General features: G+C 54.9%; 1 protein-coding gene across 3 annotated transcripts in view; it reads left to right on the top strand.

Annotated features, from left to right (window-relative positions):
* Positions 1-12,004, top strand: part of SH3PXD2B (SH3 and PX domains 2B) — a 94,802-nt gene that overhangs the window by 58,495 nt on the left and 24,303 nt on the right. For 2 of the 3 annotated variants that reach the window (XR_005068170.1, XM_037057771.1), the window contains exons 8-11: positions 2,628-2,732; positions 6,708-6,825; positions 9,448-9,674; positions 11,641-11,690. Coding sequence is in view for 2 of the 3 variants with exons in the window: in XM_037057771.1 (XP_036913666.1) it covers positions 2,628-2,732; positions 6,708-6,825; positions 9,448-9,674; positions 11,641-11,690 (500 nt within the window). In the remaining variant the exon portion in view is untranslated. The remainder of the gene's footprint in view (positions 1-2,627; positions 2,733-6,707; positions 6,826-9,447; positions 9,675-11,640; positions 11,691-12,004) is intronic. The other variant, XM_037057772.1, reaches the window with a different exon arrangement.

The raw sequence follows: 12,004 nt of genomic DNA, 5'->3' as shown, positions 1-12,004 counted from the left end.
CACANCCGAGCCTGGAGGACAGGAGGCCCCTGGAGACTCAGGAAGCGCTGTAGCCAATCCAGGCCTACTGGGCCCGGATATCCTACTGGGTCATAGGTTACCAGCGTGTCATCACTGATCAGCAGGTCAGATGTGGCTGATTTGGTTTTGAGGTTCATGCTCTGTGAGTTTTCTTTGATCCCCACAGGAGTCTCCACGAAGGGTCCGTCCGCCGTGGGCTCTGGTGTGGGCTGGGCACACTGCCGGGCTCCCTGGTGCACCTGCCCTTGCAGGGACCTCTGGTCACGTGCGCTGGCCAGGTCTGGGATGGAATGGGGTACCCTCGGGATGCTGAGCCCGGGTTTCCGTGTGAGTGCTGCCTGTCACAGCCACCCTGGCTTGTCTCTGACGGTCCCTTCTCTGTCTGCGAAATAAAGGACACTTCTGCTGCTGAGGGCTGGTGTGACAATGAAAGGAGAGGACCTAGGGAGAGTGCCTGGGCCTGTGCTGGGCACACAGGAGGTACTCAAAAAAGTGCGTTTCCTTCCCTTTTGTCTGCCTTAGCTACACAGCAGCCGTTGGCCCCAGCGAAGGCACAGAATAGGGCACCGGAGGTGAGCCCATCCTCTCCAGAAAAAAAGTGACATAAATCCCCTGGCTCTGTGGTGACAAAAATGGGACACCGGCTGCAACGTCATTAGCAGGCCCATGTCTGTGATGCCCCGATGACTAGTTGAGATTTAATAACCACTGGAAAGACTGGGTGTTCAGCAGCCCGTGGATCCCGTTCCCGTCTGTCATGAGATTGGGGTTAGCCAACCAAATGTCCTTGATCAGTCAACATAGCAGTTGTTATTCCTGATTCAGAGCTGGAGAAACCAAGATTCCAAGGGACTGGGTCACTCACCTGAGGTCTCCCGACAGCCTGCTGAGCTGGAATTCCAAACCATTTCCAGCTGGCCCCTGGGCCATGTGACCTTCTAGTTTCTGGAAATGAGTACATGCAGACTATTGGTGTGGCTAGGATGCTCCGTGGGGACCAAAGAAAGTAGTCCCCCCACCCTCCAGGCCACCTGCTTGAGTGAAGCCAGAAAGAATGCATTGGAGGGGAAGGGGAGGAGCCAGGGTGGAGAGTTAGGGATAAGCCTGGCCCATCCAGAGGCTAGGTAGTGGAGGGGGAAACAGATAGTCAAAACCTTCAAGTGGCCGACCAACTAGCCACATCTCTTTTTAATTATATATTTTTTACTTATTGAAGCAATATATATGGATACATGCTTCTTAACACGTTCGTGATAAAGTTAAAAATCTGTTTTTCCCGCTAACTTCAACCCTAGTCCTTTTCCCAAACCTCAAAGGTGCTCTTCCATTCGGTTGGCATGAATTCTTCATGATAACTGTATACACACAACACACACGTGTGTGCACAGGCGTGTGCGTAAAGTCGGACCTTTGAGACATAGCAGGTCTGGTTTTACACAGTAAAGCAAATACTTCAAACATCACAGTAAAGCAGATTGCACGAATTCCTTTGGGTTTCCCGCAGCATATAAAAGTTTTGTTTACACTATACTACAGCCTATTAGGTGTGCAGTAACCTTATGTCTAAAAAAAAGTACATAACTCAATTAAAAACAATGTATTGCCAAAATGCTAACCATCACCTGAGCCTTCGTCGAGTCATAATCTTTTGCTGGTGGTGTGAGGGGGGGAGTCTTACCTTCAATTTGTAAAAAATGCACCATCACCAAAATGCAACAAAGCAAAGCTCCATAAAGTGAGGTGTGCGTGTGTGCGTGTGTGTGTGTGATGTCCCTGTCCTCCATCGTCAAAGCCAGCAGTGTTGTCCCTTTGTGCTTTCCTTCCACAGCCATGTCCCCTGACTCCCCTGCCTCCCTCTTGGGTAGTTCAGGACCCGGCGACTCCATGGGTACACCCATGGAATCCAGGGTCATCTCTCTCCCCGTTGGAAGGTCAGCTGATTGGCAACCTTAATCCCATCTGCAACTTTCAGGCCCTTTGCCTTGTAATTTGGCACATGCATAGGTTCCACATGGGGATTTTGTGGCCATCTTTGGTGGGCCATTATCCCGCCCACCACAAGCTCCATGCAGACTTTCCTCTGAAAAGGGTAGGCCTGAGTCTAGGGGAGAGGCCTCTAAGGCAGTCCCATCTGCAGCCAGCTTGAGCTTGCCATGCAGAGACCGATGCAGGATCAGGTGAGTTATTGGGGGCAGTGGCTTCAGCAGCAGATGGCTCTGGTGCACGCCCAGCTCTGCCCTCAGCCGGGAGAACCTGGACGGGTGTGTTCTCCTGGTGGAGCCTCAGTTTCCTCATTGGTACAGTGAGGATGGTGACGTGAAGATCTGTAAGACAACGCAAGTGCAATAGTGAGTGCCTTGCACACCCTAGGGAAGGAAGCTGTGTTCTTTACTCTCATCTTTCGGGATGACCTCTCGGGTCAGGTTGGTTTTATCCCTCTTCACCAGGTGGCAGTCGGCTGATGTGGCAAGGTGTGTTCCTCCAGTAAAGGGGCCTTTGTAGCCTGCTTACCTCAGGGGTGACGCGTGTAGTGCCTGAATATGTTACTCTCACCCAGACCTCACCCCTGGCCCAGCCGACATCGGTCTACACTCTCGTTTTCCCAGGTTGGTGGTTCGTCAGCACCGCTGAAGAGCAAGGCTGGGTCCCCGCGACCTGCCTCGAAGGGCAGGACGGTGGGCAGGATGAATTTTCCCTGCAGCCTGAGGAAGGTAAGCCGGAGCTCGAGCCTCGGGCCTGCGGGGAGACCGGGGCTGGCTGGCCACCCTGGTGGGTACCTCCTCACTTAGTCCCTTCTCTTCAAGTCCGCCTCCGAGTAGCCTGCGGACGTGAAGCCAGCCGTGGGGTCAGGGTTGATGGGCAAGCCTGCCCTTTCGTAAGGGCCTTTGGGAGCCAACCCAGGGGGGCCTGGAGGGAGCTGAGCCCTGATACCTGCATGGAACCCCATGGGGCCCCAGCCTGTCTACAGGGTCCCTTATCCTCCCCTGAATCATTCTCACAGCCACCATGGGGGGCTGCTGCACCCAGCTCATCTGCAAGACAACCAAAGCCACTTGTAAAGACCTCTGCCCTCTGGGCTGGCTTAATGGCCCCGAGTGGGTGTCAGGGTCAGAGCCAACCCCCTTCACTGGTCTACACACACTTCTGATTCCCAGAGAATTTCCCCCCACCGGTGTCCTGAAGGGGTCGCTCTGGCCATGTCTGAACTGCTAAGGCCCAACGGCCTCCCTCCCCTCCAGAAGCATTCCTAAAACTAGAGTGTGCGTCCATCTAGCTAATGAGCAGAAGGATTTTAAGGTCAGACCGACAGAGATTTGAATCTCATCTGCATTGCTTACTGGCTGAGTGAACCTGGGCTGGCATCTTAACCTCTACAACGTAGCCACCCCCTCAAAAAATGGAAACGATGTCTGCATCATGGGATTTCTTTTTTAATCAAATGAGATCCCACAGGCAAAGCCCTTGACAAAGACCCTCAACAATAACAAAGGAGGACCTTTTATTATCATGTAGCCATGCTTACCTGGGGCTGAGCCTCTGGGCCTTTTAGTTAGTGGTTCTGGGGAAGCACAGCACCACCGAAGTATCTATCAGAACAGAGAGCGAGAGGAAGGGGGATGTTTCTGTGCTCAGGGATTATATATGGTCTTGTGTTCCATTTTATCAGGGCCAGCAGCCCTCAGAGTCAATGTCGGTTGGTTTGCTCCAAGTTTGTGGAGTCGGGGGGCGGGGGGGGGACTAGGGTAACACGGGAATACTACGGAGTCTGCTCAGAACAGGGGGCAGTGGTGTTTACTGCTGCCCTAGACAGTTAATGGCAACACAGGTGTGCTTTGGTTAAGGGGCTGACTGTTGCCCCCATTTTGCGGATGAGAAAACAGGCTCAGAAAGGTAGAGACACCTGCCCAGGGTCACACAGCTAGTAGATGGGAGAGAGACCGCATTTTCCCGAGGACTTGCACTTTTTCTTGCATTTGAAGCTTTTGCCACAAAAGCTTCTCTTAGTGCCTAAGATCGTGCCGGGGGTAGAATTATGTCTCCCGGGTGCCTCTTCACTCAAGTGCAAGGTTAATCCTCAGGAACCCAGTCCCTCTGAGACACCTGGGTTTGGCATAGACTCAGAAATAATTTCTCTGAGATGGGGACATGTTCCTTTTACCTGGAGATTCTGGGAGTGCTTTCTTCTCACCTCTGCCTTCTATCCTTCCCCTCCACATGCTGCCCGTCCAGTCTCGTGGAGGTACTGGTCTTTGCCCCGGCCCGTGGGCCGCCGCCGGACCTTGGGGGACTTGTATGCCATCAGCTGGCGTCCAGGTGTCTGCCTTGGAGTCCGCTTCCCCGTTCGGGGCTGGGAGCCCGGTCCTTGCCTCTGCACGAACCTGCCTGCTCTGTGCCTGTTGCATGTGCGACACAGTGGCCTTGTCTGTGCCGTGTGCGTTGTCGGTGCTGTGTGTGTGTTGGCATGTGGGTTTGGGAGGACAGATCCTGGGCCTTAAAGTTTCCTGGGTTAAAGAGTGATGTCTGGGGTCTCTCTAACACTGAGCTAGTGACCTGTTCCTTTCATCGGGCACGTTTGAGTTGCAAGGCAAAGAGACCCATGTCAAACTGGCTTAAGCAAAGAAGGGAAGTGTATTGATTCATAGCACTAAAAAGCCAAGAGTAGATACAGCTGCAGGCATGTGTGGATCCAGGGGCCTGAAAGCATCCTGGGGGCCCGAGGCGCTCCTGCCACCTCTCTGCTCTGCCCTCTACCTTGCTGGAGCTGTTCTCTCATGGCAGGAGTATTTCCAGGGACACCCACCAAACACAAATCTCAGGGTGGCTTCCAACGGACCCACGTGGGTCATACGCCATCCCTGGTCCAATCCTGGTGGCCAGGGGGATGCCAGGCTAGGACGACAAACCCTCCTCTTCCTCCAGGAGGTGGGGAAGCCAGCCTCACCCAGACCATGTGGATGGAGGCCGGCAGTGCCATCAGGAAGGGCAGGCAGGTGCTAAGTGGCAGTTCCCTCAGGCAGCGCCCACCGTGCGGTCTACAAGGTCTTCTGCGTTAAACTTCCTTAGGGGGTCACTGAGGGTCCCACAGAGACCTCTGAGCTAGAGAATCCCCTCGTACCAGACATCTAGGGGGTGCCAGCCCCAGGCGTCCAGGGCCTGTAGGGTGACCTGTACGTGGCCTGGGGCCCAGCCAGACAGACCTTCTGTGCGCAGACCGGGTTGCATTAACCCCACACCCGAGCCTGCAGCCTCTCGGAGCCTGAGCAAGGGAACAGCTGACGCTGCTGTACACAGGATATGTGCAACTTGAGTCAGCTCGCCCCCCACGGAGCAGGTCAGTGGGCTAGACCAATAAATAAATAAACGCCCTGCGTGCTGTCCGCCTCCCTCCGCCCCAGCCGGGCAGGCCACAGACAGACAGTGGTGTTTTCCCAAAGGGAGAGTCGGCCCCAGCATGCTAACCGTCAGCACCAGCCCACAGCTGGCTCACTCACCCCCTGAGGGCCGGGATGTAACCCAAACAGGAAAGCCCTCTCCCCTCCGCTCTGGGCTCCCCTGGGACACTCAGCTGCTCTCTGGCTCAGCAGTCACTACCGACAGCGTTGGGGATGGGGGCCACCCTCTTGCCCTCTGGAGGACCCTGCCTGAGTGTGACAATAAGCAGCCCTTCCGAGCAGAGCCCAGGCCCCTGCTGTGGGAGGGACACAGCTAGAGGCAGCTCTCTCACAGGAGACTAGGGCCCTGAGGATGGTCCCCTGGCCTTGGGGCAGGGGGCAGGAGACCGGAGAGTGGGGTGAAAGGCACCCCGGTCCCATTCATGAAAACTGAAGCAGGCGATCATTTTGGGAGATACACCTGTATGTAGCTATAGAGATGGTTATGTTTCTATACCTAAAAATAGTACATTGTTAGATGTCAGTTACATCTTAATTTAAAAATTAATTTAAAACGTAAAATTGAGCTTCGGGCACTGTTGGATTCAGGGCCTCAAAAGTAATTAATGACAAATGAAGATCAGTTACCAGCTGGGTGATGACAGTTGCTAGCTGTCTCCTCGGTGGTTATTTCAGCCTGAGACCACACGCTGCCCGATCCAGCTCGTCCCTGACCCTCCCCCAGTGAGGACTGTGGAGGGGACACAGAGGGCTTAGCCCCCTCTGGCGTGATCAGGGCGGCTCCCACCAGGCCGCCAGGACCTGTGCATCTACTACGCAGTTACTCAATACTCAGCGTTGGAGACAGAGGATTGGATAGAAAAGACACAGACCCCTGCCTTTAAGGGGAAATGGTCCCCAAACAAAACACAATAAATAAGTGAATTATATGATGTGATAAGACGTAATCCCTGGTATGGGAGGGAAGTAAGCCTGGGTAAGGGCAGTGAGGACGCCATGGGTCTGAATATGGCATGAGGCAAGGTCAGGGAAGGTGACCTTGAAGCACACATTTGAAGGAGGCGAGAGGAATGTGGGGTGCTGAGGGATTTGGACCTGCCCTCGGTCCCTATGCTATTGCTGCTTGTGCACGGTCATCCAGGGCCAAGTGTGGGCCTGGGGGGTGCACAGAAGTCCTCAGATGAAATCCTTCCCTCTGATGGGCAAGGACACCTCACAGATCACAGCCTTGGCCATTGATGTCCGGGGAACCTCAGTGGCCTTGACTTACCCAGCACCCCTTTGTGCCTGCAGAGGAGAAGTACACAGTCATCTACCCATACACAGCTCGTGACCAGGATGAGATGAACCTGGACAGAGGGGCCGTGGTGGAGGTCATTCAGAAAAACCTCGAAGGCTGGTGGAAGATCAGGTACTCGCTGCGGGTGGGTGGGTGTCAGGTCACGTGGGCTCCAGCCGCGCAGAGGTCTGTGAGCCATGGCAGATGGGGTGGGGTTTTGGCCCAAGCCATAAAGGGACACTTCTCTGGGCTGTTTGGCTTCACTCCCTACTCAGATCCTTCTCTAAAAATCCGTAGTAAGCAAAACCTTCTCCAAACACAGCGAACCACAGAGAGCAGTGACCTTATTGAGCAAGACTGGCCTCCACTTCCAGATGTTCCTCTTAACGAGGAGCTGGCGGCGGAGCTGCGGCGTGTGTGATTTCCCTCTTTGGCGGCTCTGAGGCCAGTACAGGTCTCTCCGAGTTCAGCGGTGAAGGCCTTGCAAACACGTTGTCACTGCTCCTTCCCCTGTGTCATGAGATCGGAACCCCCATAGACAGGTAGGGTGCCAGCTCAGCATGCTGGTCTGCCTGGTGCTTTCCCGGGTGTCGCAACGAGTCCTGGGAACCCCCTCTTCAGTCCCCCTAGAAGCCAGCCAGTGACCACAGGGTGTTGGGGCAAGAGAGGAAGCCTGAGGGCCCTGTGACCCAGCGTCTGTGCTGTGATTTGAGGCAGGACACGAAGGCTACTCAAGTGGGGCTGAGTGTGTGGGACTTCCTTCATTCAGCAAACACGCACCGGGCACTGTTGCAATTCACGGCAACAGGCATTGAGGACGGGCTCGTACACCATCCCAGGCCACGATGGGTCACAGGGGATGCACAGGGGAGTTTGGAGCACAGAACAGAGGCTTCTGAGCCCCGGGGTCAGGAAGGCTCCCTGAGGGAGGGGGTCCGCAGAACCGAGGTCCGAAGGAATAACGACAGTGATTGACGCACAGCACTCTGAGCACACATGCTATCTTGCCGCGTAACAAATTATCCCCAAACCTGAGGCTCTGGAGTTCGAGAGTGGCTTACTTGGCCCTGGGTCCGTCCTGAGGCTGCAGCCTGGTGTCAGCGAGGTCTGTGGTCACCTGAAGGTCGGACTGAAGGGAGAAAGGGGCAGAGTCAGGATTGGAACCCCTCTCACTCCAGAGCCCACTCACCACTGCCTGTGTGGCCTATCTGCTGATGGCTTTGTACCTAACAAACTGTCTCGTTTTGAGGCTGAGGGGTGCAGGGAACATGGCATTTTCCAACTCAGACACGATGTATTCCTACTCAGAGGTTTCGTCTTTTAAGGTTGGTGGCCGCCAAGCTCTGCAGATTCCTGTATTCTTATAAATTTGCTTTCAGTTATAGAGGACCTTTTTTTCTTTTCATTGGAACAGTGCCTCCTAGTTCTTAAAGTAGTCCTTGGCAAGATGCTTGGCCCTATTTTGTATCACTGCCAGTCAGTGAGGTGTGTCCAACTCTCCCAAAGGCGTGGGCACCTGTTCTCCAGGCCAGACCAGTGGGGGGCAGGGAGATGTGTGACAGCTACTCTCCGAGGGGAAAACGCTCCTGAGTCGCCGAGTTTGCCAGTTTCCGTGGTGTAAACACTCCCACCCTGGCCAGCTTCAAGTGTCTGGTATGACGTCACTTGAACCTGGAGCTCAAAAGAGACGGGCGCTGTTGGCCGTCATACACAGTGTCAGCAGCTCTGGGGTGCCGCCCAGCCCCTTGGGTTGTCACCGTGAACTGAGTTCCATGCACAGAGAGTTAAGTGACCCTTGTACTCCCTGGATTCCCGTCGGAAGTCCGTGAGCTGGTCTGTCAGGGTCTCTGTCACTGCGCATGGACCCTGCTGCCCGGAGCCCCACCCTTCCTGTGCTCAGAGCCAGAGCTGCCGGGAAGAGGCAGCCGAGCCTGGGAGGTAGAAGCAAAGACAGGTGGCGGCAGCCTGGGTCTGAGTGCCTGTCTGCCGCCTCCAGGACTGGGTGGACGAAAGTCATCAATGGCTGTAACGTACCCAGAAGAGAACAGTAAATGACAACAGTTATCACTGTTGTCAATCGTAGCAGTGGCTATAAGGGCACAGCGACTATAGCAGAGGCTGCCCCCCCTTGCCAGGCCCCTTTGCAGTTTGCCCACTTGTCCCTTTCTTTCCGCACTTCACTGGCACTGAGACCCAGCTGGATCGGCCATGGCCATGCCCCAGAGCTCACGTTCTGTGTGGAGAGACAGGCCTGCCGGGCGTGTCTGTGTCGTGGGTATGGGGACTGGTACGCACAGGCGGCGGGGCGCCCTGGAGAGAGGGCTTCGTTCTCGGTGAGTCTCAGGAAGGGCTCGAGGGGGAAGACGGTATTAAGCAGAGCTGGGAAAGAGGAGCAGGAAGGAGAGGGGGAAGGGGCTTTGTGGGCACAGCATCTCCAAGAGCTGGGGGGTGAGGGGGTTGAAAGACGTCAGCGTGTTTGGGAGGCTGCAGGCCGAGCTGGGTGGGCAGGACATGGGGGTTGCTGTGCGAGATGAGGCTGGGGGCGAGCAGAGGCCATGGATAGCCTTGACTGCTGAGCTCTGAGGGCTCAGGCTTCACCAGGAGGCAGCAAGCGCCGTGCCAGACTCTGGCCCTGGGCACCTGTGCCCCGTCCTTCCTGCCATCTGGGCCCCCAGATGTGATTCACAGTGGGAGTGTGGCTTCTTCCCGCGGGGGGCAGAACAGCCTGACCAGCGTCCTTCCTCCTCCTCGCAGGTACCAGGGCAAAGAGGGCTGGGCCCCAGCCTCGTACCTGAAGAAGAGCAGCGGGGAGCCCTTACCCCCGAAGCTGGGCCCTGGCTCGTCTGCCCACGCCGGCGTCCTTGACCTGGATGGAGTTACCCGGCCACAGAACTCAGTGGGCAGGGAGAAGGAGCTGCTGGGCAACCAGAGGGACGTCCGGTTTGAAGGCCGCCCAGTGCCAGATGGCGATGTCAAGCCGAGTGAGTGCCACCCACCCGAGTCCCAGAGGCGGGGGGACCAGCTCTGTGCTCAGAGCTCCTCATACACTGCTGCTCATGCTGTAGATAAGGAAGTGAAGGCCCAGAAACCCTGGGTCACTCGTTGCAGATCGTTCCGCCAGCAAGCTGCGGAGCCTGGGTGGAGAGACGCTGCTTTCCTGCTCCAGGCCACGTTTTCCACCATCTCACGATGATCAGATAGCGACTGCCCCTCAGGCCCCTGCTGCGTGCCAGGAACGTTAGAATTAGTCTCACTGACTCTGCATAACGACCTTGGAGGGACTAACTACTTCTACAGATTGGAAAACAGAGAAGTCAAGTGGTTTGTCCCAGGCCACCCAGCTAGTAAACGGTAGGGTCGGGATTTGAACCCAGGCCCGCCTGAGTCCAGTAGCAGGGCTGTCTCTGCATGGCCTTGTTTCTGAGCCAGAGGAAGAAAAAGTTGACCATTTTATGTTGGTTTTACTCTAACAACAGTTCTTTATCCATCTTGCTTTTCAAAGCAAGTATATATTTTACCATTTAATGTGCCCAGTCCACCGAGATTAGGGTTCATTACTGTCTGCTGTGTTCCTAGGACTCCAGCCTCAAGTGCCCAGCTTCCTGTTGGCCATGGGGATGAAGTCATTTGTCCCCAGCTGGGCTTCTCTAGCTGTTTATAGGGCTCTTTTAGCCCAAGAACTTGAGTCTCACCTTCTCTGCTGAGCTGCTCTGAGAAAGCATTGAGAAGTCGTGGCAAGGATTCTCTCCAGCCCCTAGATTCTGTGGCTCTAATCTGTCATGGCCAAGAGCACAGTACGATCCTCATTAACCTAGAGGAGTGAGCAAAGGTCTGAAACCCCATGTTAAGACAGGCTCAGATGCTCAAAGAAAGACACACACTCCCCCACCACCACACACATACATCCGGTCACAGTGGCACAGATCATTCAGATATTTCCTTCTTTCTTATAAAAGAGTTCAGATAATGTCCAGGGCCACTATGGCTGCCGTGTGCAGTGAAGGACCTTGTTATGCTGCATCTGTTGTGTGTTGCTCTCCTCTTCCTAGTCTCAGACGGCTCATGGCTAGTCCAGTCAATGAAACAAGGCAGAGAGAAGGGGCTGGCTAGACCAGAAGCTACACTGTTGCCAATTGCTCACATCCTGTGGCTAGCTAGCACTTGTCACCTGGCAATACCTAGCTGCAAGGGAGTCTAGGACATGTTGTCTTTATATAGGCAGCTAGCTGTCTGGCTAAAACTGCTGCTATTTATGCTAATGGGAGACAGGAGAAGTGGTTATTGAAGAGGTTAGCAGTCATCTCCACACCCCGACTGCCAAACTATGCCTCTGTGCAGACCTGTGCTAAACCAGCTCTGACAACACATAGGGTGCCTTTCTCAACATTCTGCCTTTAGCCTTGGACCTCTGCAGAGTCATCTTCCTCCTGACCCCGAGGCCCACAGTAAGGGCAACCCCACTCCAGAGCAAAAACTCCTGAAGTCATCAGCCCAAGTTCGGTTCTGTTTACGTGTTGTTCAATTTAGATTTGTTCTAGAAAACAAAGCCAGAGGCAATAACATGTATGGCATACCTGCCATGGGCCGAGAGCCTCACACATACTGTTTACTTTCATCTCTACCTCTGCCCCTGGGAGGCAGGCAGTGATCTCCCTCTGCAGACGAGGGCCTTGTGGCTCAGGGAATCAGAAAGCTTGTTGCAGCCCACCCCTGCGTTATCCTGAAGCCTACACTTTTGCCCTCCCTGGAAAGCTTTCCAGCGCTGTAGTCGTGGCCTTCCTGATCCAGCCGTTCTCGAGGGAAGGCTCCCAGCAGCTTGCTAGGGTCTGCGCGAAGCGCTGTGCCTTATCTTGTCCAGGATGGAACAGGTCTTTCCTGGTATCCCCCTCCGGAATTTCACCTGCGGAATTCTTCACACATGTGAAATAATGTCTTGTCTTTTCACAGGATCACCCAAGATGAGGCAGAGACCCCCTCCTCGCCGGGATATGACCATAGTAAGTGGGCCCCTGGTACTGGGGAGCCAGCCCCTGACCCGACACCAGCCTCTCACATGAACCTGGACCTTGCCAAAGAAGCTCTCTTCCTGTCCACCCAGCGGCCCCGTGCAGCAGGCCGGACAAGTGCTAGTCCCGTTAATGGGAGGGAAGAACAAGTTGCCCGTGGCTTTGTGACACTTAGACCTCGGGGTGTGCCCTGTGCTTCCTGAACCCATGTCCCTTTGTCTTAGGTCAATCTTCTCAGACCAGGTGACGTGACACTGAAACTGGGATGAGGCTCAAAAACCATCTGTGGTGCCATTCTGATGTTT

Source organism: Sturnira hondurensis, unplaced genomic scaffold (assembly GCF_014824575.4).
Source record: "Sturnira hondurensis isolate 20B ecotype Veracruz unplaced genomic scaffold, ASM1482457v3 Scaffold0009733, whole genome shotgun sequence".
In the NCBI taxonomy this organism is placed as follows: Eukaryota; Metazoa; Chordata; class Mammalia; order Chiroptera; family Phyllostomidae; genus Sturnira; species Sturnira hondurensis.
The sequence above is the reverse complement of the archived record's forward strand: the minus strand, read 5'-3'. Positions and strand labels throughout refer to the sequence as shown.